The sequence below is a fragment of the Beauveria bassiana genome, assembly GCF_000280675.1.
Source record: "Beauveria bassiana ARSEF 2860 unplaced genomic scaffold BBA_S00010, whole genome shotgun sequence".
Classification (NCBI taxonomy): domain Eukaryota; kingdom Fungi; phylum Ascomycota; class Sordariomycetes; order Hypocreales; family Cordycipitaceae; genus Beauveria; species Beauveria bassiana.
Window position 1 is genome coordinate 640,793 of NW_007930845.1, and position 24,084 is coordinate 664,876.

The window sequence follows — 24,084 nt, forward strand, 5'->3', positions numbered from 1 at the left end:
GAGCTGTCACTAAAAACACAATAGGTGAGACTTAGTTTACCGGGCAATACTGTCTCGACACGAGATACTGTAGCACACATTCACCGCGGCAAGTTTTATCGGACATATATATAAGATGCAATGCTAAAATTTGAATATTATGTTTGTATGGTAGCTCAATCCATCGACTTGGGAACGTCTGGGTCTTATTTGGCCTCGAGCTCGTGACAGAGGCAAATCTAATGCCAAAATCATAATTTTCTTGAGAATTGCCATTCTGAGAAGTTTTGATCAGCCACAAGGTGGTGGGCGTTCGGCGTGTAGGCCCGTTGGCTGGGTCCTCGGAAGTATAGGCCTCAGCCAACCTATCGTCAGGATCACTGGTTCGTTGCTGAACTCTCACCGATTTTGTCTTGGGAGAGAGGAAAAGAAAACCGGCCTAGGAAGATCTTTTAATGATACTTTGGTCTTTGCATCCCAAGACAAACTACCGGCAGAGTCGATTTACACGGTATAAACCCGGTTGCGATGACGACTCTGTAGCTACCAATTATGCGGTAGACGGGAAGACCTAATGTATGAAATACCTTCAGAAACACATAAATGAATTAAGAGTCTACAGAAGCCTCGTCTTTCTTTTCCGTCATTTCTAGTGACAAAGCAACGTTTGCCCAACCTAAGTAATTCCAGGGCAGCCAAGCCAGACTCGTCACGTGACTCAAACTCCTCTGGACTTCCGTAGCCGGAATTTGCCAGAGTGGGGAGATTTGCACAACGTCAGTTCCTCCCTCACCTTCGCAACAGCGTAAAGGCACCCTGCATCCTCGCTCGAGCAGAGTCCCTACCTCTCTGGCCACTGAAATCTCTGCTTTGCTTCGTTTTGGAGTCATACTTCACTGCGCTGCATTTTCTTGTGCCAAGCAGTTGTTTGCGCCGCCGCCGTCTCTAGTCTGGCTGCCATCACACACCATGTTAGATTTGTGCGTCTCTGCTACAGCTGTCATTTTCGCAACAACCCCCTAGTGGTACGTTCTCATGCCATCAAATCGGCCTGGCGATCTTCTGTGTACATTTTGGAAACGTGCCCACCTTCATTGCGCTGCGCTTCGGTGATGCGCCAGCACGACTTGCCACGCTGCTACGACGACAACTCGCAACTAACGCAGTCTGTTCAGTACATCACACACTCGGCACAACAATTTCGATACAACCATGTCATTCTTCGGTTTCGATACAAGCGGTCACAACGCTGCTGCGCCGGGCTTCTCTCAAGCTCATGATCCCTTTGCTGGTCTCTCCGGTGGCAATACCGGTGCCGACGATGCACTTGACTTTGAAGATACTTACGATGGTCTTGGCGATCAGCTTGACGATGCTGACGATGCATTCAACGACGACACCTTCGGCGGTGACAGTGGTGGTGGTGATGTAGTCGCAGCACCGAAGGTTGGCAAAGACTTCGACTTCTTCGGTCAGACTGCCAAGGTTTCCGATGCAATTGAGGAAGAGCACCTCCGTTTCAACCGCCAGCAACCGACCGCCAGGTCTAATGTTCCTCAGGGTCACACTGCTCAGCCTCCCTCTGACCCTCATCTTGCTCCCCAGCAGCAACAACAGCAGCAGTACCAGCAGCAATACCAACATCAGCAGTACCAACCAGAACAGTATCGTCAAGCGCCTGCCCGCACTGGCTATGAAAAGTATCATGTTGCAGAACCCATTCCGGATCTACATGTCGACCAGAGCATTTGGGGCATTGGCCCTCCCAAGGCCGCTCCTGCTCCCGAGACGTCATCAAAGAGCCGCAAAATTCTGAGCCTGGAAGAGGTTGAGGCGGCTATGCGATCTGAATCCAATCCTGCCGCTCATGCGCAGCAGCCCGCTCCCGCCCAGCAGTCTACTCACGTATACCCACAGGCGAATACCGGCTACTACCCCGGACAGCCGCAGATGCCTCCTTCCCCGGCGCAGTATCACCAACAAGGGCCTCCACAAGGGCAGCCTGTTACTATTCTTCAGCGCCCTCAGTCTGGGCAGGAGCCTCCTCATCAGCGCCAGATTCTTACCGAGGAACAGTTCCTGCGCCAGCACGCCCATCCGACACAAATACTGCAGAACCCAAACAGGCTCTCCGGTGATGCTCAGCGTGCCGCTTTTATTGGTCAACAGCATGGAAGAACCCCCAGCGGTCCCGGCCCTATGCAGCATTTGTACAATCATCCTCAGCTTTCTGGCATGTCCGAGGATGAAAAGGCAGCCTTCTTGGATCAAGAAACCAAACGCGCCAAGCGCAACCACAAGATTTGGCTTCTGTCGAAGGATAATGGCGTAATGACTCCTCAGGACAAAAACTTTATCACTCGCATCCAGCTGCAGCAGCTAATTGCTGCTACCGGTAACCCTGCTGAGCAGTCTGGCGACACTTCTATAGCTGAGGACTTTTATTACCAAGTCTACAGCCACATCCGTGCCGGACAGAGACAAAATCCTAGCCAGCCTCTTAGCAACTTTGCCCAAACTTACCTGTTTCAGACTGGCAGCCGCCACGGACCGCGTCGGCACGGCCGCCCGGCTGAGAACCACATTCAGCGCATGGAGCAACAGGTCCAGAGAGCTGTCGAGGCCGCCAAGAACAAGCCCAAAAACCCCCAGCTGGTGATTGCTGGTAGTCTTGGTAAAATTTCGTTCAGCAACGCCAAGACTCCTAAGCCTCTCCTCAACATTCAAAGAAAGGAGACTGAGTCCCCTCGGCCTACTACCGGTCGAAACCCTGATACTGGCCCCAACCGCAAGACCATTCTGCGTAACGTTGAGCGTGTCTATGATACTCTCATGAAGCTCGAAGACCACGTCAGAGTCCTTCCTCCTCCCAGCCATGGCCCTGCCGAGCCCGAGTTGGAAGCGAGGCACCGCGAATGGACTGCCGAGCTTGAGGCTCTCAATGGCAAACTCTGGGAAGAGCTCAAGGTTCACGAACCCATTGGCGCTACCGTGCCTCACCCTTTCATCGCCTTCTTATCTTGTGCTAAAGGTAAGAAGGCCATTCCTCGCATCTTTCCCCATCTCAGCTTCGAGCAGCGCACTACCATCTTAACTATGATTGTGTACCACCTTGATCAGCTTGATGTGGTTCAGGGAGCCGCTGTTACCGATGACGATACCACTCTCAACTCGAGAATGCGCGAGAATATTGAGCTTTTCCTTTCGACTGTCATGCCATCACTCATGCAATACTTCAACGATACTGGTCTAGATATCGTCGATGGCGTTCTCAACCTGATTGCCACCAAGCTGAACCTGGATCTGATCGCCAGAACACGCATTGGTGTCTCTATGCTCACTCTGATTCTGAGCCGATCTGTTCTGCTCAAGCAGACCAATGCTGGAAGCGCCGAGCAATGGGAGAAGTGGGAGCAGACTTTTGATATCCTTTTCGGGCGTCTTGAGTCCTCGCTTCCCTACATGTTTCCGGGCAGCGTTAACGCCGGCATTGACGTCTATGTATGGCAGTTCCTTGCTGCTATGGGTGTCAGTGCGAACCACGACCAGCAGACGCGCCTGGTCCTGGCTGTCAAGGACCGTGTCCTCGACACCGTCTCCTTGTCCAAGACTCTGCCACCTGCCATGGCCACTGAGCGCCTGGCCAGTGTCAACCTGTTCATGAGAGCCATTGGCCTCGATGTGGAACTCTTGCAGTGAACTGCATTACATGTTCTGATATGTTTTCACACGTACACGTTTTTGATACAGCACTCGGGCGCACAGAGAATTTTTTTTTTTTTTTTGACATGCTTGGGATCAAACGGAGAAAGCTTGGGCTGGACAGAGAGTCCCCTCGGGCTTTACTACACCTATGTTTGACTGCCCTGCACCTCCTTTACGAACCATACGGCCGTGACGACGACATTTGCACTTCCTTTTGACGATACTGCAGATAATGGCGAGATGTTTTAGCTGGTCGAGGGCAAAGAGAGATTTTGAGTGTTGGTTACATCATTTTTTCGGCTGCTTCGTTTTCATTTGGTCTTTGGACTTGCGTATCTATCCTTGCGTATCTTTCATATTGGGGAACTGAATCGAGAGTATGATCGCCAGTTTTCTCTGCAGAGTTGTATCATATGAACCGGGCTGGAATGCAAAGAAAGAGCATGGAGACGAACGTCAGCGAGACAAGAGTGCTGCAGCTAATGGAAAGGCTGTAGATTGAACAAGTCTACGCACTTGTATTGTCTTTCGTAACGATTCTTATCGTCACGATTTCCTCTATAATTTTTTTGCTTACATTATTCATCTAACAAAACCTATACAGACGGGAATAAGGAAATCAAAGTCGAAGGCAAAATGTCGTTTTTTTGTCCACAGTGACATGTCCCGAAAGGCTTAACATCTTTTCATGTATTCATATGCAAATGTCATCATTTCGCTACCATTGCACCGAGGAAAACAGTATATACAACGAATCTATTCGCCGCCGCATGACCCCAAATCTACTTGGCCCTAGTCGTACGCTTGGCCGTGCCCAACCCACCACCGCCTCGAGGAGCTCTTTTTGGCCTCCTCGTCTCTTCCGCCGCCGCCGCCGCCGCGGTCTGCGCCTCGGCCGTCTGCTTCTCCTTGGCGTCCAGCTTCGCTTTTGCCTCGGCCGCCTTTGCCTCTGCCACCTTGGCCGGAGGCGGCACCATAACGACGGGCTCCGGCTTCTTGATGCCGCTGACGGCCTCGAGTAGCTGGTCGCTCCCCCACTTGGACGCAAAAGTCGACACGGCGCCTTCTAGCGATTCTTGTGGCGGCGGCAGATCCTCGGCCGCCTTCTTCTTGCCTGACGTCGTCTCGGTGGCTGTTGTGTTATTGTTGTGCTTGGCGTTGAGGAACAGGCTCTCGTTGTACACCTCCCACGCGGCCTCTTCGTTTTCGTCGGTGTAGCGCATCTTGCGCCAGGGCTCGCCCTGCACGGAGCGCAGGCGGTCGGCAATCGTCTCCGTCGTCACCGTCTCGCCGTCGGCCGTCGTCTTGATACTCATGTGGATGGCGCGCGGGCCGGGACCGCCAGCCCCGGGACCGCCGGTGCCTCCGGCGCCACCGGAGCCTGTTCCGCCCGCACCACCCGCACCGGCTTCCTTGGCCGCGGCCTGACGCTCCTGCTGCGTGGCGGCGTCGAGGTGGTGCAGCTGCGGCCGGAGGTGCACTAGTGACGAGACGGGCGTCAGGTGCAAATCATCTACCACCAAAGAAAAACAAAATACGTTAGCAACAGAACCATCGGACATCGCCGCGTGTGTAACCTCATGTTACGAGGAAGGAGAGCAAAACGTACTGCCTTGAAAAACCCCAACCATGTACTGCACCTCGTCCGCGTCCGGGTACTGCCCTCCCAGCGTCTGCGTCCTCAGCACCTTGTCCTGCCGAATCGCCTCATTCCAGTCAATCAGATCCTCCGCATCCACCTCGTTCCTCCTCCGCCCAGCAGCAGCAGCACCGCTCCCGCGCTGCTGCACCGCGCCAAAGCCGAATCCACCCGCGAGGCCATGGCTGCCGCCATTCTTGGCCGCCATCGACGTCTGCAGCGTGCGTCCCCAGCGCAGGCCCTTGTCGCGGTCGTACGCCTCGTTGTAGTCGAGCGGCATGTCCACCTCGACCATGCCTGACACGGCCTTGAGCCGCAGCTCCGAGGGAGGCGCCCGCGCCCCGCCGTTCTCGTCGGTTCGGTTCGGCTGCTGCAGCACCAGCAGGCGGCGGCCCAGCGGCAGCGCGGGGTTCAGGAATACGGGGTACGAGGCGGTGATGGGATCGTCGTCGTCGGCGGCGCCGGGGCCGGCGGAATCGTCGTTCATGTGGGCGGTTTCGGCGCGAGGAAAGGGCGCGGGAGGCGCGTCAGGAATGTCGACGTCAATGGCATCGTCGCCGTATGTGGTGCTCATGACGAGCGGCGCTGGTGAGGCTTCGCCCTTGAAAGTATTCTCCAGTGGATTGCGCTTCGATGAAACTGATCTGTATCTCTGATTTCAAATAGTGTGCTTAGAGATTGATCAAACGTGAGTGTTCTGTGAAAGAGTGAAAAAAAGTTGCTGGTCCAAGGTGAAGCCAGAAAGTTTGGGTAGAACCGACACTCATGGTGGGGTGCTCTTTTGGAGAAATTTCGAGCTCTTATCTTATCGCCTACCTACAACCTCGACATTTGATACAGCGCTCTGTCACAAACTGTCTGGAATTATAAGAACAAATATATTTGTGGTTTGAGAATCACTTTTTAAATACTTAGAGCTCTTTCGATTTTGATTCGCCGCTAGGCATTGGATATATGGATATAATTCTGCGCCACTGCGCTATGATCGTTAAAACTTTCCCGTCACCCCCAGACTCCAAATCCATATCTTTTCTATCAATTATGCTACAACTTTTCATGTCTATTTCTTTTCCTCTAAAGTCAGCTTGGAAACATCAGCAGAAGCGGTTGTTTCATTCGCCTTCGTGTCGGCGGCCCCAGCCTTCTTAGCTGCCTTTCTTTCCTTATCAGCAAGCTTCTTGGCCTTCTTTGCTGCAGCCTTCTCAGCGTCGATAGCCTTCTGCCTCTTCAGCTCTTCACCACCGTAGGCATCACGCCACTCATCAAGCTTGGCAGCAGGGATGATGGAGAACAGAGGCTCAGGAGTGCCAATCTTGTGACCAACTGGAACGGCGACGAAATCAAAGACATCAGGAATAAACGGATCAGGCTTCTGGCCAAGCTGTTTGAAGATGGACTCCGCCGTAGTGGGCATGTAGGGGTACAGAAGGCCAGCCAAGAGGTGCACGTGGTTAATGGCAACATTTATGACCGCGTTGCAGCGCTCGGGTTCCTCCACTAGAAGCTTGTTGTTTAGGCCATTGTCCTGGAGGAACTTGTTGCCGAGACCAGAAAGGGAGAGAATGTCGGAGATGCCGCTGCGCATCTTGTTGGCCTCCTGGTGGCCAATATAGGAGGCAAGTATCTGATTAGTTGCCGACTTGTGCGAGTCAATGAGTTCATTGCTGAATGAAGCAGCGGGAACGGTGCTATCCATCTTGGCAACACAGAACTTCAGAGTGCGTTGAATAAAATTGCCAACATTCTTGAGTAGTTCGTTGTTGTTGCCATCGATAAATTCCTCCCATTTGAACTCGGAATCAGCTAGTTCGGGACGACGAGAAAGCAGATACCAACGCCAGATATCCGGGTCGATACCGGTATCCTTGGCGTTGTTGCCAAAGACACCGATACCGCGAGACTTGGAGAACTTTCCATTCTCATAGTTGAGATACTCGGTGGCAGAGATCCTGTGCACCTTGGTCCATTTCTCCTTGGTACCAAGTAACGAGGAGGGGAAAACAATGCTGTGGAAACCAACATTGTCCTTACCCTGGAACTGCATAAGCTGGACATTCTCAGGGTTCTTCCACCACTTCTCCCAGTTCTTGCCGTCACGATTGTTACCATCGGTATATGTCTTTGTGATGGAGATATAGCCAATGCAGGCGTCAAACCAGACGTAAAAAACCTTGCGAGCATAATCCTCGACGTTCAAGCCCTCAACGCTAGGGATCGGGACACCCCATTTAAGATCACGCGAGATGGCGCGAGGCTTGAGACCCTTGTCAATCCAAGCTTGGGTGATGGATTTGGCGTTGCCGCTCCAGCCGTTATCTGCGGTGGTTTTGTACCAGGATTTTAACTGCTCGGCGATATCATCGAGCTTCAGGTACAGGTGCTTCGTCTTGCGGGCCTCGGGGGTTGCGCCGTCGACCTTGCAGCGAGGGTTAACCAGCCAGCCAGTAGCTTTAACTTCATCAATGGCCTCTCCCTCGGGAACTTCCTTCTCTTCGGGCTTGAGAGGATCAAGAATGGAGCCGCAGGCATCGCACTGGTCACCGCGGGCGCCTTTGTCACCACAGATGGAGCACTCGCCCTCGACGAAACGGTCAGCAAGGAAGGTATTGTGAGTCTCGACGGGGCAAAACGGCTGAATGGTCTCATCTTCGTAGATGTATCCATTCTTCCAGAGCTTCGCAAAAATGTCTTGTACGATGTCGGTCTGATGTTCGGTTGGTGTCTTGTCAAAGATGTCAAAGTCGATGCGAAACCAGTCGTAGATGGACTTGTGAAGAGCATGATACTTGGCGCAGAGAGTGGCAGGATCAGTGCCTTCCTCTAGGGCCTTTGTCTCAGTGGCAGTGCCGTATTGATCCTTGATCCCTCGTCAGCGCGGGCTCTTGTGAGCACATGATGCAAGCGTTGAAGTACTTACAGTGCCGCAGACATATAGAGTCTGGTATCCTCTGGCTCTGCAGTAACGTGCATAAAGATCGGCCGACAGAACACTGCCGATGACGTTGCCCAGATGTGGCAGGTTGTTGGAGTAGGGGAGAGCGCTGGTGACCAAGACGTTTCGCTTGCCTTCCACCGGAAGGATGGGCTTTGTGGTGGTTGCCATTTTTAAGCTGCCGTCTTCGGCGTAGGTTGAGTGCGATAACGCTCCGACTTAGAAAGATGCTTTAATGGATACGTCCAGGTGTATTGTCAAGGCAGGATTGGACCGTCAGAAATCAATCAGGTGGATGCAAGGCAAGGTTATAATAACTGCAAAGTCGCAATTGGATGGTGGGGTGAGTCAGAAGAACTTGGAGCGATGGCGGGGTGATGGTACAATATTGACATGCGAGCCCTTTGCCTGGCAAGCAACAAATTTCGTTTAGCTACATAATTGGTCAAGCGGCGCTGCAAGACATGACGCAATATAACTCAAAAACAAATGAGTAGAATTTCGGCTTCTAGTCAATCCCAGATATTTCGGGACCCAATCACTTTTGTTCCAGCTGAGGACTCGCATTTCCACACGAACCCATGGACCAACAAGTAGATGGAGGGGTCCTGGATTTGCTTTAGCGGGGCTATGCACTAATGGAGGCGATCCCGACACGGATTGCTACGAAGCTTCCACAACCTGCAGCGTCGATTTTGTAATCTGAAGAATTATTACATCAAGAGTAGGTATGACGCAAGAGTAACAACTATTGGCTTTTTGCCATATGATATGTCGTAGTTGGACACGGAATAGCTGGAAGAACTGAATATGTACATGGCTTCTACCTGTTCTTCCCTCTGTCTCTGCGACCCGCCTCCAACATCTTGACCTTTTTATTAAATCTGTCACCCATCTCATGGCCACTTCCTCTGGGCCCATCCGTTGTGTCCCGACCACGCTTGCGACTCTTGTCCAGCATTGCGCGAACGTTGGCTCCCTTTCCACCCTCCTTGCGCTTGGTAAGACGATCAATGCGATCCACGCCTTCGCCCAAATCGTGCCACTCCTCGCCACCAAACTGCATGCGACGGCTGCTTCCATCTTGACGAGCCTTTTTGGCTCTGTCCTTTTTGCTTTCCTTGGGCAGACGTGTATAGTTGGTCTCTTCGTATTCGCGGCGCTCCGCCTCAGCCTCGCGATCGGCCGCCGTCTTCGTCCTGCGGCCGCCTTGCACAATGGTGGTGCCGATGCTAGGCTCCGCCAAGGGTGCTGCGGAAAGCTCAGTGCTAACAAACTCTTCCATGGTGCGTGACTTATTGGGCCGGCGATCGACCTTTTCTTTCCGCGCCCCAGTATCCATGACTTGACGATCTCTCTTTGGCGGCCGATAGACCCCGGACGGGGCACCGTCCCTTTGCGCAGGCCGAGCAGTCACATCATCTACCAAGTTGCTAAGCTTGGGAGCCGCTGACATTTTCCTTGGCGCGTTGCCCTTGTTGATATCCTGCTCAGCCTCTGACTCTTCGTCGTCGTCATCAGATCCAGAGCCTGACTCGTCTTCGTCACTCTCGGAGCCTGTCCTGTCGTTGCCCTTGCCATGCTGTTCCTTGGCTTGCTCTTCGCGCTGGGCGTCGTCTGCACTACGGAGGAATCGCTCAATCGAGAATTTGAGCTTTTCCTCTAACGGACGCGCACCTTTTTCGAGGTATAACCGAAGCTCGACTAGTTTTGACCGGACTTCTTCGTTCAATTTTTGATCTATTGATTCGCTCGTCGACGTCTTGTGGTTTCGAATTTTAAGTAGAATGAGGAATACCAGGTTCTCTAGGTAGGACAAGAGCACCTCGTTCTTCACATCCAGTAGGGAGATGCCATCCTTGGGGTGCGCGATTGTAGACAGAGCTGGAGCTGCTTCCTGCGTCAATGACAGCGACTGTGTTAGCTGTTCTAGCAGGGCCGAAAGAGTCTCCGGGGCTGCCATGGTGTTTGATGCGCGAAGAACTCCGGTGCAAATAATATGTAACAATTTTTTGCTAGCAGAGGCCTGTCTCGAAACTTTTTAGCGGGGCGGCGACAGCGGGTCAGACCAACACTGATCGGGTTGTCTTTGAATGAAGGAATGAAAGCGTATACCCATTCAATAGCTGCGTATATGACAAAGCTGAACTTGGATGCTTCCGAAATGTGAAATGCCAAACTATCTTGAAGCATGATTATATCCCACTCGGTCATCTTGATGAGACGTTACGTGTTTGTTTTATCGTGTTGCTTGCATTGTCTGTCACCATTGCCCTTATGTAAGCACCCATGGTACGCAACCTACACCATCCTGTCCTAGCGTCTTTGAGCTACTGCAACGTAGCCGTATGAACCACCTTGGCAAGCTCCTTATTGACCTCTACGTCTGATCGCGTCACGAGCTATTGCTGACAAGAACCTTTGCCCAGCAGCAAGCCATCCGCCGGAACATCTTCTCATTGTACGAGCGCAGCCGACAGCACCTTTGACACTTTTTCGGACACTTTTGCTCGGTGGCTAGCCTCGCCCTCTACCGCTTGAGCGTACACTGCGCGGCGCACTGCACATCTGCCGACGACAGGCCTTGACATGGTATAAATCGACGACATAGACGACCATGTACTTCACAGCAGCTGCGCCCTCGGCGCTACTGGCGACCTTGCTCGCCGCACCACAGCTCGCGTCCGCCTTCTACCTACCCGGTGTCGCCCCGACGTCATACAAGGTCGGCGATTCGGTGCCCCTACACGTCAACAGCATCAAGCCCATTGCCGGCCCCCAAGATGCGCGTCTGCACTCCGTCGTCTCGTTTGAGTACTACCATCCCGGCTTCGGCTTCTGCAAGCCGGAGGGCGGCCCCGAATATGTGTCGGAGAGCTTGGGCAGTATCCTCTTTGGCGACCGAATCATGACTTCCCCTTTTCAGCTGTCGATGAAAAAGGAGGAGACGTGCAAGCAGCTATGCGAGGTTGAATATTCCGCAAACGCGGTCGAATTTCTACGAGACCGCATTTTCGAGGGCTACAGCCTGAATTGGCTCGTCGACGGCCTGCCGGCCGGCCAGAGGATCGAGGATCGCCTCACGGGCACCTCCTTTTATAGCCCGGGTTTCTTCGTGGGCGGCTTTGACGAGGCGGACAATGTTGTGCTCAACAACCACTACGACATCTTTGTCGAGTATCACGAGGTCGGCGGCAACGCGAACCAGCTTCGTGTGGTCGGTGTTCGCGTCGAGCCCAGCTCCAAAAAGTACACCGGCGAGGCCGACTGCAAGGATGGGCATGCCTACCTGATCTTGCCCGAAAACGGCTCGCAAAAGGTCAAGTACAGCTACAGCGTGTTCTGGGAAAAGTCCCCCACGGCCTGGGCCACGCGATGGGACAAGTACCTGCACGTCTTTGACCCCAAGATTCATTGGTTCTGGCTCATTGACACTGCCATCATCGTCGTCATTCTCGTCATGACGGTCATGTCCATTCTCATGCGCACGCTCAAAAAGGACATTGCGCGCTACAACCGCCTTGATCAAATTAACCTGGACGACTTGAGCGGCACTTCTGCGTTGGAGGATGGCGTACAGGAAGACTCTGGCTGGAAGCTGGTTCACGGTGATGTCTTCCGCAACCCTTCGCATCCTCTTCTTCTTTCCATTTTGCTCGGAAACGGTGTCCAAATCTTTGTCATGACCGCCAGTACCATTGTATTTGCGCTCTTGGGCTTTCTCTCACCCTCCAACCGAGGATCTCTCGGCACTATCATGATCCTACTGTATACCATCCTCGGCTCTGTCGGCGGCTACGTATCTGCGCGCGTCTACAAGGCCATGGGAGGTGAGCAGTGGAAGTTGAACATTGGCTTGACACCCTTGCTCGTGCCCGCCATTGTATTTGGTACCTTTTTCCTCCTGGATCTCTTCCTGTGGGCCAAGCAGTCGTCCGGTGCCGTGCCCTTCACGACGATGCTGGTGCTTCTGGGCATTTGGTTCATCATTTCCATTCCCCTCTCTTTTGCTGGCTCTTGGCTCGGCTTTCGTAGCGCCAAGATTGAGGCACCCGTCCGCACAAACCAGATTCCGCGCCAGATTCCTCCCACGACGACCTACCTCAAGCCCATCCCCAGCATGCTCATCGTAGGCCTGCTCCCATTCGGCGCCATCTTTGTCGAGCTGTACTTCATCATGAATTCGATCTGGTTCAGTCGAGTCTATTACATGTTTGGCTTCCTCTTCCTCTGCTACTCCCTGATGGTGGTTGTTTGCGCCACGGTAACGATCCTTCTTACCTACTTCTTGCTCTGCTCCGAAAACTATCACTGGCAGTGGCGCTCGTTCCTGGCCGCGGGCATGAGCGGAGGCTACATTTTCCTCAACTGTCTGCTCTACCTCATCACCAAGGTGAAGCTGGGCGGATTCGCCGGCACGGTCCTATATATCGGCTACAGCGCGCTTATCTCGTTCCTCTTTTTCATCCTGGCTGGTAAGTTGACTTGTGCATCATCCTATACCAGAGAGATTAACTAACATTCCGCAGGCTCCATCGGATATTTTGCTAGTTGGTGGTTCGTCATGAAAATCTACAAGTCCATCAAGATTGATTAAAGATATGCGCAGCACCCATGACGTAAAGAGTCGCCTGCGAAGAGGTGGAAAGGAACAGAGACGCATCCGGCTAGAATTTGGTAACATGTCATTATGAAGGCCAGCGCGGCATTGACCACTGTTTCAAGAACTTAAATCTTTGATCTATTATTCAGTTTGTAAAATACAAAAGCCAAATTCCTTGTTGCCTGTCCTGTTGGCATCCTTGGCCATAATTGCTCGCTTATGAAGTCTAAAAGAGACCCTTGTCTAGTCGTCATCATCGTCATCGTCCAAATCATCCAGATTGGTGAATTGGAACTGCTTCTTCTCGGGGCCCTTGGGCGCCGCACCTCCCGGCGCGTCGGCCGCGCCCGCAATGACGCTCGCCCTGCGCCATTCGTTCTGCTCCTTTTCCCTTTGACGCTCACGCTCTTGCCGCAGCCGTTCTCTCTCCTCGCGCATGATTCTGTCGCGCTCCTCTTGCTCCCTTGCCTCGCGCTCCTCACGCTCCTTGCGGTCCGCCTCCTCTTTCCGTTTGCGCTCTTCCTCCGCGACAGGATCGAAGCCCCGCGGATCGATACCCTTCTCGACGAGGATCTGATTGGATGCCAGAGATCCGGACCGGATCTTGTCCTCCTGCGGCCACGGGAAGAAGACCTGGCCCGAGAGCGGATTCAGGTACTGCGCCATGGGTTCCGGCAGGCTCGTCAGCAGCGAAGGGCCCGAGGAGCTGCCCTGATGTGGATGCTGGGAAGAATGCTGTAGAGAGACGCCATGCGTACCGCCCACGCCATTGATGGCAGCTGGGCTTTGCGTCGGTAGAGGTGTGCTAGTGGCTGGCGTCGCAGCAGTGGCTGGTGTCGCGCCGGCTGCAGGTGTTGTCGCCGCGGGCGTCACGGCCTGGGACTGAGATTCACCCACTGTGGGGCTCTGCAAGCCGGATGGAGGGAAAGATGCATTTATCGTGGCGGCTGGTGGCATTGTCGTTTTGCTGATGCGCCGCGCATAGCTGAGTAGTTCCTCGTACACAATGGGGTAGTTGGGGCTGGAGGGAAATTTCGTAGTATGTGTATTGACAATATCTCGGCGAGTATTGGAAAGACTTGTTAGGGTGTCGCGTATTTGCGTGTCAAGGCTGGTAGAAGCTTGCCGTAGTTCGAGTATCCGTAGGTGGTTATTCTGGTGGGTTTGTACTGCAGGATGAACCGTCAGCGAAATCTCTTCAAGTCTGGCGTAGATAATCTTCAGGCATAAAAAAAAATGCGTTGCGCCTGTGTTTCCTGGTCATATTTACCTTGCTCAAGGCCCTTTGTTAGCTCTGCGTCCGCGGCCATGAGTTCCTCAGCGAGGTTCATTGACGGATGGTACTTTGTGACCGAATCGATGAGGCCTGAGAGTGCCTTTTCGAGGCGCTCGAAGCGCTCATCGATGAGCTTGTCCATGGTCACATGCGACAGCAGTAAGTTTCAAGGTTGTCTGGTACTCGACGTCAAGCTGCAGGCTCGGGTCATGGAAGAAATTGGTTCGCGAGTGGGAAACAGCTGCTGTCGCGCCAGCTTAACGTGAGCCGTGTTGTACAATTGGGTGGGCCACGCTCATGATGCCTGATTGGTGGACGGAACTCGACCACACAGAACCTGAGGCCACTATTAGCCGGCCTTTCCCGGTAGCAAACTCACGCAGCTTCAACTTGCGACGTTATTCACGACAATTGACAATTGAAGAAGATTTCGCGGCCGCAGCCCCCATTCTCAGTCAAGATGGTCTCCGCTGTATGTTCAATGGATCAGAGTTGCCTGGGACTCGTCGCTGCAGGCCCTGGCTTCGCTGGCAATCCCCTTCCGCTCCGCCTCGCTAACAGGTCGTCTCTGACAGACTCCTTTCCGCCGCGCCGAGTTCAAGAGCGCCTACGGTCCCAAGTACGTTTCTCACATCTGAATTGCTTTCCGATACGGTTGAGCGTACGCTTCGAGCAGGCTGCTCCGATTGAGCCGGAGTTCGAACGACCACTATACCGTCATATTCGCGACGGACATGTGACGAGACAGAAATGCTAACGCCTCATTCCAGATATCAATTCCAGCCCAACTTTCACGGCTGGTCCAGCCAGACCATTTTCCGATCGTAAGTTGGCAATTGTGTCTGTAGAGGGAGACGAAGGCGACTCAGTGACGATCAACTTCGAAGCGACCGGATCCAACATTACAGCATATCTACAATGTAACCGGGTGCCAGCGCGCAACAAGACCAACAATACCAAGTCTTGGAGTTGAGACGTTTTCGAATGACACAGGGGCAAATTACAGGCTTTATGCTTGTCGACGCAAGTGTATTCTGGCTAACTGTTGGCTTAGTGCTTTCCGTTTGTCCCTGTTCGGCGGTGCTGCTGCTATCGGTGCTCTTCTCTTCACCTCTGGCATTCCCCGAATTCAGCATGATATCCTCGACGTAAGACTTCTTCGTTCATGGTCGTTCCGCAGCGACGGCGAGTTAACAGTCATGCAGAAAATTCCCGGCATGGCCAAGTTCTACCGCAAGGAGGTCCACCCCCAGGACAACGTGAGTTTGCTTAATGCACTTGACTTTCCCAATCTGTCAATGCTAATGATACATGTAGCCTTTCTAAGCGTAAAGTCGCAATTCCAGATGGACCTGTATCAACGTCTATGCAGCGCATAGAGCTAGTTGCCTTTGTATAGATATCATTCAAAATAGACTTTTACATCAAACAAATAACCAGTCACTGAGCTGTGAAGTCACTTGTTTTCGTTACTTGGACATGTTATATGAAAATTTGGGCGGCCCAGTAGCGTTGACAAGGACTGACTCTTTTGAAAGATCGCGTACAGTGTGGATTTGCAGCGACACTGTCATTCTTGACCAGGCGTAGTGGACAGCTTGACTACCGAGCTTCGAGGCTCACCTCGCCAAGCTAGCCTCGGGCCATACCCGTCGCGCCGTTTCTAAATCCGCCGTTTTCTTGTGGTTACTTCTACTTTTCGTTCTAATCACAGCTCGTATATGGTTTCACCATGGCGGAGGAGCAAGTTTGGAGCACTACCGCTCGCGTGGTCGGCGCCGTGCTACCCGCCCTAGCTACCGTCTTCTTCAACGGCATCCCGGGCGCCACTGGCGGCAGCAACTTGCCGCGCTGGGGCGTTCGGCTGCCGATTCTTCTGACCTGCGCGCTGCAGCTGTGGTTCACGCTGGTGTCGCTGACGGTGCCGGAGCCGTATCTTGTACGTGCCCATTGTACATGAATCACACGACCCCTGTTTGACGATGTAGCGTGCTAACCCAGCTATATCCAGGACGAAATATTTCACATTCCACAGGCTCAAAAGTACTGCGAGGGTCGTTTCTTTGACTGGGATGACAAAATTACAACACCTCCAGGATTGTATGGTGCTCCCCCGGCTGCCAACCTTTGACACAGTGCGTGCTAACTTGCACATCTAGATATCTCATCTCTGTCGCTGTTCACAGAATCGCCACTACACTCCGCATCCCGCCGCTCAACGTCTGCGATGTATTTAGCCTCCGTCTCATCAACTGTGCCGGCGTCCTGGGCATCAGCTACCTTGCGCTCTGGTGTCGGCAGGCCATCGAGGCGAGACAGCACGAGGCCATCAGCAGCCTGTCACCAGCGCGCGTTCGCGCCTTTTCCCAGTACGCCCTGCATACGGCCATCAACATTGGCCTTTTCCCGCTGATCTTCTTCTTTGGCGGGCTGTACTACACCGACGTTTTGTCGACAGGCGTGGTGCTCGCTGCATTTGTCAACCACCTGTCGCGCGTGGGCGTGGTACACAGCTCAGTGTGGAGCGACCTCGTCACGATTGTGCTCGGCGCGGCTGCGCTATGCATGCGCCAGACGAATGTATTCTGGATCGTCGTATTCTTGGGCGGCCTGGAAGCGGTGCATGCAGTCAAGACGCTCCGGCCGGATAGGGTGGACCAGCCGGTGATGAAGACGGTGCGGGAGCGGTGCCAGTACTTTGCCTGGAGATATTCGGTGGGCGATATTCATGACTTGCCTGTCCACAGGGCATATCCTGATGGTGAGTCAACAGTATTATTTGCGAATATGGGCATTTAAGACTGATATATGTAGACATGATCTTCACTGTGCTCAGTATCGGCATTGCAGTCGTTCGAAACCCTCTGCGAGTGACTAGGCAAATCTGGCCCTACGTTGCTGTCCTTGCTTCCTTTGCTGCCTTTGTGCATTGGAACGGCAGCGTAGTGCTCGGCGATAAGTCCAATCACGTCGCCACGATTCATCTCGCGCAGATGCTGTACATCTGGCCTTTTTTTGCCTTCTTTTCACTTCCCCTCCTCATCCCCTCCGGGTTGTCATTCCTCAACATGATTGTTTCCTTTTTCGGCACAGCCGCTGACATTTCTGAGGTCGCTGATGCCGCTACAAAGCCAGACACCGCTTCCAGAGCTGCTCACATCTCTTCGGTCGACTTCATCTACTCCAAGGTTCTCTGGCCCGCGTACCTCGCCGCAACTGGTGTCCTCTCCTTAGCCGTTGTCCATTTCAACACCGTGATCCACCCGTTCACGCTCGCCGACAACCGCCACTACATGTTCTACGTTTTTCGTCACACTATTCGCCGGAGCTCCGTTTTGCGTCTCGCCCTTGTGCTGCCCTACACGCTGTGCCGCTGGATGGTCTGGGACGCCCTCGGCGGCCACAACAGCTGGTCGGGCGAGGAGCAGCCCACCGCCTTTATCAGCCACCCTTTCTGGACGCCAACCTCGCCCAAGGTCAAACGGCAGACCAGCACCTTGTATCCACGTTCGCCAGAAGCGAATTCTACAGATGAGAGCCGCAAAGCCAGCGAGACAACGCTCAAGGCGCGCCTGGAGCTGGATAGCCTATATCTGTCCAAGAAATCCGTGTCCACATCCACAGGCCTCATCTTTCTACTCGCGACGGCACTTTCGCTCGTCACGGCGCCGCTTGTCGAGCCGCGCTACTTTATGATTCCGTGGGTGATGTGGCGGCTGATGGTGCCGGCGTGGCGTTTGAAGGACCATTTGCGAGGCGGGTTCCTGGAGGGCAGCGAGACTGCCGAGGCTGTTGCGCAATGGAGCAGCAGCTACGACATGCGCCTATTCCTAGAGAGCGCTTGGCACGTGTTGATTAACCTCGCCACGGGGTACGTCTTTTTGTACAAGCCGTACGTGTGGAAGGCCGAGGACGGGACAGTGCTGGACGGTGGAAATCTACAGCGCTTTATGTGGTAAATTAACTCGCAGACTTGATGGATGATCTTTTGCTCTATTGCTCGATCATTGTGGCTTTTAAACGTAGTATCTCGAGAAAGATATATCTCGTGAAATATGTGTATAAAGCTACGAAAGCTTAAGAGGCCATGGGCAGAACTGTGCGCCGCCTCCTCTGTATATATTTGCGAAAAAAACAAGTCATAAAAAAACATGCCACCAACGCCGTAAGAATCCGAGAACCCGGTTCTGTCAAGTCATCAAACTGCTAGCAAAATGACGACTGCCTCTCTCCAAAGTCGCACCTCTGTCCGCTCCGTGAACAACCATTTGCCAACGGAGACGACGTTCTTTTTTTCTTGCAAATTTCTTCTTCTTTGTTCATAATTCATAAGAGTTTCCTTTTTTTTTTCTCTTTTTTGTTCCATTTCGAGAATTCGCCCTTCCGCTTCGCTACAGACTCAGCCGATCCAAGCTCAGCCCATCGTTGCTGCGCACCCTCCTCACGACGCCGAGCTTGAAGAACTTTTCCTCGCCCGTCGCCGTGCGCCCGCCAATGTACCACTTGTCCGCACCGACCGCGTCACGAAACCCTTCGCTGCTCGAGTCGCTCCCGCGGCGACGGCCGCCGCTGGGGATGGGGATGCCGCCGCTGTGGTGGGCAGAAGACGGCGGGGGCGAGTGCAGCGTCATGTCGTGACGGTGATGGTGATGGTGATGATGGTGGTGGTGGTGTTGGCTAGCAGCAGCGGCGGCGGCGGCGGCAGCGATGGCGTTTGTTGTTGGGCCCGGCGGCGATGACGATGGGGAACTTGTCGTTGTAGTTGTTGTTGTTTGCTGCGGCTGACCTTGCGAGGATGATGCGGTGGTGTGCTGTTTGCCGCCTGAGGAAGATGAGGGGGAGGGAGAGGAGGAGGTTGGAGGTGCTTGTTGCCGGAAGGCGGCGATGAAGGAGGAGAGGAAATACGGGCGTTGCGAAGGCATGGTGGGCGGAAATGTTGTGGCGATGGTGGTGGTGATGGAAGAGGTCGGGTCGTTTGGGCGGCGTCTACCGGACTCGCTCTATACGAGGCCTTGCCTCTCGCTGCTCGCTCGAGTCAAGAGACTGAGCGCTTGGTCGCCAACGTCGTGGTGCTCGTCAAAGTCGCTTCGTCATGTGCCTTTGTTTCCAAGAGGCAGCCGAGGCTATCGCGCAAACCCGTTGCTCGCGTGTGCGTTGATTCTGCGTATACGCCGTCGTCTCTTTTCTTCACCGTAGTTGACGCTACAAGAACGATAATTTCCCAGCGACAACAGTGATGCAATGTTTCGTTTCGCCTCGCTGTGTTGTTGTTGTTGTTGTTGTTGTTGTTGTTGTTGTTGTATGGTTCGAGGGTTGATGGGATGATGATGCAGCAGAAAAAAACGGTGCGCTGCCCGCCCGCCCCATCCGGGTTAGTCGGTAAAAGCCGGGGGCGGGCCTGCGGCGGCGCATGTGAGCGTTGACCTTGTTTGAGTAATGCATGCTAATGGCGGGGTTGTCATAGGCCAAGAGCAGGAGCCAGCCATGCCAGCTTGCCAGTCAAGCCGTCTTGCTTCCCAAGCTTGCGCTTCCAATCCCCCCGAAGAGCGTTTGGGCGGCGGGCAGAAAGACAAAGTAGAAAAGCTCATGTGGCCGAAAACTGGAGCCGACCGAAGCCGCCGACGCCCTTCTTCCTTTTGCCCCATGACGTTGGCGGTTAGATACGGAACGGCAAGCAGCCAAAGAACCCGAGAATTTTTCACAAGCGGCTACACACAAGTCACATGCATGATGCAGTGATGCCATAGTCAATCGTTCTCGTCTATCAAAACGTGGTTGTCGATACCCAACCCAATATTAGCTGCGGTGCACATCAATTCCCCCCGCTCGCTGCTGATCATCTCTCGTAACCCTGCATCATCAACGCACCAATTGATAGCAACTAAGCCACGCCGTTGAATCCTCGGTCTTTTTGCCCGCCATACTACTCCGACGAGCACCAAAGGGTCGAAATTGTAAAGAATGAGTTGTTTTTAGTTTCTCTTCATGCCTATAAACCAAAAGAGTGGTATAACAGCCGTAGGAAAACCCCCGGTATAGATAAAAAAAGGCATCTGCTTGCTCTGTGTATGCTAAAGGACGAACCTGGAGAAAAGCCAAACGCCTCTGGGGGGGGGGGGGGGGGAAGCGCAGTCCGAGACTGACCGTATGTGTAGGCTATATAGGTAGGGAAGAAAATCTCTCAATATCAAACGTGCAACGATCCTAGTGCCTTGTATCAAACCCAAGCTCTTTTCAAAAGCGATAAATCCAAAGATTGAACCTTAGAATCCCAAGTACCAAGTAGCTATCCGTGAATAGATAGCTAGCCATGCCATGTAATCAACTCCATAGAAAGCAAAAAAGGTAAAAAAAAGCACAAATGGCCCCTGTCAGATGCGCGCAGTACAAGTACTTGAATCAACGAGACAAGCAGGTCGCACCCCGGAGCGCCACCGACAGGTAGCGGGTATCATGTGTACAGAGAAGCACCAAAGAGAGCGAGGTGCAAGAGAGTTTGCCCACGAGGGGCCTGCGTTGACCGAGAGTGAGTTTAATGGCAATGTTGCGCATGCGGACGCATCAAGAGAAGGAAGCGATTCTGGATAGTTTTGTATTTTGCTTGTTTTTTTTTTGCCTTTGGTTTTGACTCTTTTGTGATACCTTCTGGCGGCATCCTTCTCAATTAATTTCGGCGTTTTTTTCAAATGTTGTTTTTGCTTTGTTTTTTCTGGTTTTCAAGTTTGTGTGGTGTAGACAAAGGAACGAATATGTATCCAGAATAGAGTCGCGTTTCTTTGCATGAAGTCTCGAGCATAGTGATAAACTCTCGCGAAAGGTGCTCTCGGTGTCAGCGTATGTACCTCTACGTGGAGGCCTCAATAATGCTTTCCTCGTCTGCGGAATCAATGTTGACCAAGGCCTGCTGGCTGTGCACCGTCCCACGGTTGACGCGATGGACAACCTGTGGGCGGGCACCGACTGCACCCCACTTCAAGTCACTGTCGTCCTCATCACTGCTAGGGCGACCTTCTTCCGAACGCCTGACATGAACTCCATGAGATTGGTATTGGGGGGCGAGGCGTGTCATGTAGTCATCCTCGGTGATACCCAGATCCTCGTCGAGACTCGGGGCCGGTGAGCTACTGCGCTGTGCTTGGCGATTGGCGCGTAGAAGACTGTCCCGGATAGCGCCGGACCGACGAATGCCGGCGCCACCTGACAACCAGGAGCCCTCGGAATCGATGGAAGCGAGTGACATGGAAAGATGTTGATCTGGCGAGGGTACAGTGTAGCTTCCAGAGCCTTCAGTCAGTGCCCTCTCACGAAGCTGCTCGATAGAGCGCTGACCAAATGTAGTTGGCAGTTCACGGCCGGGTATGGCGATAGGTTCGGTCCCGTGGTTATACTTTGTGTCGGTAATGGGGGGCATGGGGGGCTCGATATCCGGCGACTGCACGCGCGAGTCGGGTGGAGTTGGGAAATCGTCGAGATCCTCACGAAATCGTGAACGCGTGCGTTTGGGGGCAGCGCCGGTCTTGCCAGCAACGTAGTTGCCAGACAGAGAACTGCCGCTGCGCAGGTTATCCGCAGAGCCGCTACGGTGATCGTCGCCCTGGAGTTTGGCAAGGGCTTCTGCTTGGGCTTGGGCTGTTGCTACTGCCTGCATCTCCTCTCTAGACGTGTTGGAGAATGACGAAGGACCAGAGCCGCGTCGATTTCTGCTGTTCCATTTGAGTAAAGAGGATATAGACAGGCGAGCATTTCTGCCCGTGCTCGCTTCAGAACCCTTCCGCGCATGATCGTCGTCAACGGGAACAGCGAGCTTGTCCTTGTCGGAACCGAGAGTGGATTTTGAACGTGACTTTTTAGATTTCAACAAACCCGACAGGCGAGAAGCTGGCGCCGTCGTTGAAACGGAATCTTCCTGTTCGACTGATTGAGTCACGGGATGGCCTGATGACAGGTCTATGTCCTGCTCGGCGTCTTCGGTTGGGCGAGTGTTGACTGGATGAAAAACGTCAAGGGGAGCCTGCGACTCATTAGTCGCAGCAGGCTCGATTGATTGCGGGGTGCGCTGGCGGGAGGAAGTGACAACCGTGGAAGGAGGGTCCAGACCCAACCCGACAAGTTCGCGGCCCATGACACCACGCTCCATGTTGGAGGGAGAAGGCGACCCCGACTTCCTTGCAGCGTCTGCTTCTTGCCTGTGGCGTTGGGCTGCGTCGGCAATCTTTTTCTCGGCCCTGGCTTGCTCTCGAGTACGGTCGCGCTGACGTCTCTTGGTGTCTCTATGCATCAGCTCGCGGAGAGCCTTGGCGTCTAGATCATCAGCCAAGTCATCGATGCGCTTGCGCGGATGCATCACTTCCTCGGATATGGTGTTGTTCTCGGAAAGTAATCCCTTGGGCGATGCAGGGTGCGCAGACGCGGAAGCGCGCGATGGTGTGCGCTTTATGCCAGTGCCATAACGAAGGGTAGGTCGGGGCGCGAGGGAGTCGAAGATGGACACCTTATACGAAGTCATGTCAGAGTCTCCAGACAAGCTCGATTGCATCGAGTCTGGTAAAGGTAGCGAGAGCTCTGATGTCCTCTTGCTAGTTTGGTCGGAAGGTTGGTTAGTCTTGCTTCTCTTGCTGCTGTGCTTGCCGCTACCATGGGCAGGCACTCTGGGCATGTAGTGGCTCATGGCCTTGATTTCTGCCTCCCGCTCATGGTCTTCATGCCGGCGCTTGCTACTTTTGCGTCTCGTGATGGGTGGATGTTGGGGATCGCGTTTTAAATACAAAGTCGGGGCACGGCCCCAGACGCTATCGGCTTGAAGATGTTGCGGCTGCTTGGATCTGCCTCTGGGATCGACTCGAATAGTTTCGTGGCGATTGGGTGAGAAGCTGTAGGTTCGGGGTCGTCTCTGGAGCTTGTTGGGCTCAGGCCGTTGCTTTTTTCTGGCGCTGGCTCGCGGGACAGCGGTACTGGTGTGATTGTTGCGGCTGGCAGTGCGACGAGTTGAAGGCATTTGGTTACGCGTGGGAGAGGTGTCGGCATCATCGAGAGGAGAGGTCCGCGATGAAGAACGCACCGTCTTCCTGCGGAACGGCCAGAGGGCCATTGCGATGCGATGCTGCGCGCTTTTTCAAGAAAGAGGTGCTAATGCTTTGGTGAAGTGACGAATGTATCGTACGTAAAGATGGCTAGATTCACTAAAGCTCGTTGCGGCATTGTCGGGGAATGGTATCAGCGGGGCGACGGCCAAGTAGTCATTCGCTCTATAGACGATGGCAAAGAGAAGATTACTCGGGCTGTTGGCGAGCAGAGCGATTAAGATGACGTGGGCTGAGAACGGGGGGCGCGAATCGCGAGGCGAAGTTGATTTGAGGCGTTGGTGGTAGAAATTGGTGGGCGGAACCTCGGACGACAATGGATGGCAAGATTGTGACTGTGGCAAGAAATGTCGGATAAAGTGGTTGAGAGCGCGACGTGCTGGTATGCAAGAAACGCTGGAGGCGAGTCTCAGAACCGGCTTGTACCGACGGAATGAAGTGGACAGGCCGTGAGGTGGTCAGCTGAAACGGAATGCGGTGTCGATGAATCTGAGGCCGGGGTACGGATAACCGAGTGAAGAGAAAGGAATACTGGTAAGGCTATATGGGGAAGACAATGAGATGGAAGAAAGAAGAATAGCTGAAGGAGTAAGACAAGAATTAATGGCGGATGGGGATTGGGTGGAAGAGGGAAAGAGGATGATCGCCGGGCGGTTGCTGCGAGGGGATGGATGAGGCAGCGAGATGGTGGTGGCGGTGGTGCCAAGGTCAGAAGGCAGCGATGCTGAAAGAGGGAAGAGTTGCAGCGGGACGGCCAAGCAAGGCAAGGCAAGGCCTGGAAGGAGCGGCGCGGGATCAAACGCGATTAAAGAATTGAGGGTCATTCCGCAGAGCAAAGTATCGACACACCAAAGAAGGAGTGGGAAAGTA

At 53.6% G+C, this 24,084-nt stretch overlaps 10 protein-coding genes across 10 annotated transcripts; 4 read left to right on the top strand and 6 right to left on the bottom strand.

Moving 5' to 3' along the window:
* Positions 1-1,191: 1,191 nt before the first annotated feature.
* Positions 1,192-3,678, top strand: BBA_04541 (topoisomerase II-associated protein PAT1; the record flags this gene model as incomplete). Its single annotated transcript, XM_008599638.1, has 1 exon — positions 1,192-3,678. The coding sequence occupies one exon, from the start codon at positions 1,192-1,194 to the stop codon at positions 3,676-3,678; it is 2,487 nt and encodes an 828-aa protein (XP_008597860.1).
* Positions 3,679-4,466: 788 nt separating this feature from the next.
* BBA_04542 (DNA-directed RNA polymerase III complex subunit Rpc37) lies at positions 4,467-5,897 on the bottom strand (the record flags this gene model as incomplete). The annotated part of the gene is made up of 2 exons (XM_008599639.1): positions 4,467-5,197; positions 5,294-5,897. The coding sequence occupies 2 exons, from the start codon at positions 5,895-5,897 to the stop codon at positions 4,467-4,469; spliced, it is 1,335 nt and encodes a 444-aa protein (XP_008597861.1).
* A 486-nt stretch (positions 5,898-6,383) lies between these two features.
* Positions 6,384-8,426, bottom strand: BBA_04543 (methionyl-tRNA synthetase; the record flags this gene model as incomplete). Its single annotated transcript, XM_008599640.1, has 2 exons — positions 6,384-8,180; positions 8,241-8,426. 2 exons carry the CDS (start codon positions 8,424-8,426, stop codon positions 6,384-6,386), a joined length of 1,983 nt encoding a protein of 660 aa, XP_008597862.1.
* Positions 8,427-9,078: 652 nt separating this feature from the next.
* Positions 9,079-10,218, bottom strand: BBA_04544 (Sas10/Utp3/C1D family protein; the record flags this gene model as incomplete). The annotated part of the gene is made up of 1 exon (XM_008599641.1): positions 9,079-10,218. The coding sequence occupies one exon, from the start codon at positions 10,216-10,218 to the stop codon at positions 9,079-9,081; it is 1,140 nt and encodes a 379-aa protein (XP_008597863.1).
* Positions 10,219-10,872: 654 nt separating this feature from the next.
* On the top strand, positions 10,873-12,852 carry BBA_04545 (endomembrane protein 70; the record flags this gene model as incomplete). The annotated part of the gene is made up of 2 exons (XM_008599642.1): positions 10,873-12,730; positions 12,785-12,852. The coding sequence occupies 2 exons, from the start codon at positions 10,873-10,875 to the stop codon at positions 12,850-12,852; spliced, it is 1,926 nt and encodes a 641-aa protein (XP_008597864.1).
* Positions 12,853-13,101: 249 nt separating this feature from the next.
* On the bottom strand, positions 13,102-14,276 carry BBA_04546 (mediator of RNA polymerase II transcription subunit 4; the record flags this gene model as incomplete). Its single annotated transcript, XM_008599643.1, has 2 exons — positions 13,102-14,027; positions 14,129-14,276. 2 exons carry the CDS (start codon positions 14,274-14,276, stop codon positions 13,102-13,104), a joined length of 1,074 nt encoding a protein of 357 aa, XP_008597865.1.
* A 318-nt stretch (positions 14,277-14,594) lies between these two features.
* BBA_04547 (uncharacterized protein) lies at positions 14,595-15,460 on the top strand (the record flags this gene model as incomplete). The annotated part of the gene is made up of 6 exons (XM_008599644.1): positions 14,595-14,606; positions 14,710-14,753; positions 14,905-14,958; positions 15,189-15,282; positions 15,340-15,393; positions 15,452-15,460. The coding sequence occupies 6 exons, from the start codon at positions 14,595-14,597 to the stop codon at positions 15,458-15,460; spliced, it is 267 nt and encodes an 88-aa protein (XP_008597866.1).
* A 406-nt stretch (positions 15,461-15,866) lies between these two features.
* Positions 15,867-18,215, top strand: BBA_04548 (DIE2/ALG10 family protein; the record flags this gene model as incomplete). Its single annotated transcript, XM_008599645.1, has 5 exons — positions 15,867-16,073; positions 16,146-16,234; positions 16,294-16,895; positions 16,949-18,089; positions 18,161-18,215. The coding sequence occupies 5 exons, from the start codon at positions 15,867-15,869 to the stop codon at positions 18,213-18,215; spliced, it is 2,094 nt and encodes a 697-aa protein (XP_008597867.1).
* A 310-nt stretch (positions 18,216-18,525) lies between these two features.
* Positions 18,526-19,056, bottom strand: BBA_04549 (uncharacterized protein; the record flags this gene model as incomplete). Its single annotated transcript, XM_008599646.1, has 1 exon — positions 18,526-19,056. The coding sequence occupies one exon, from the start codon at positions 19,054-19,056 to the stop codon at positions 18,526-18,528; it is 531 nt and encodes a 176-aa protein (XP_008597868.1).
* Positions 19,057-20,978: 1,922 nt separating this feature from the next.
* BBA_04550 (uncharacterized protein) lies at positions 20,979-23,222 on the bottom strand (the record flags this gene model as incomplete). The annotated part of the gene is made up of 1 exon (XM_008599647.1): positions 20,979-23,222. The coding sequence occupies one exon, from the start codon at positions 23,220-23,222 to the stop codon at positions 20,979-20,981; it is 2,244 nt and encodes a 747-aa protein (XP_008597869.1).
* Positions 23,223-24,084: the final 862 nt, after the last annotated feature.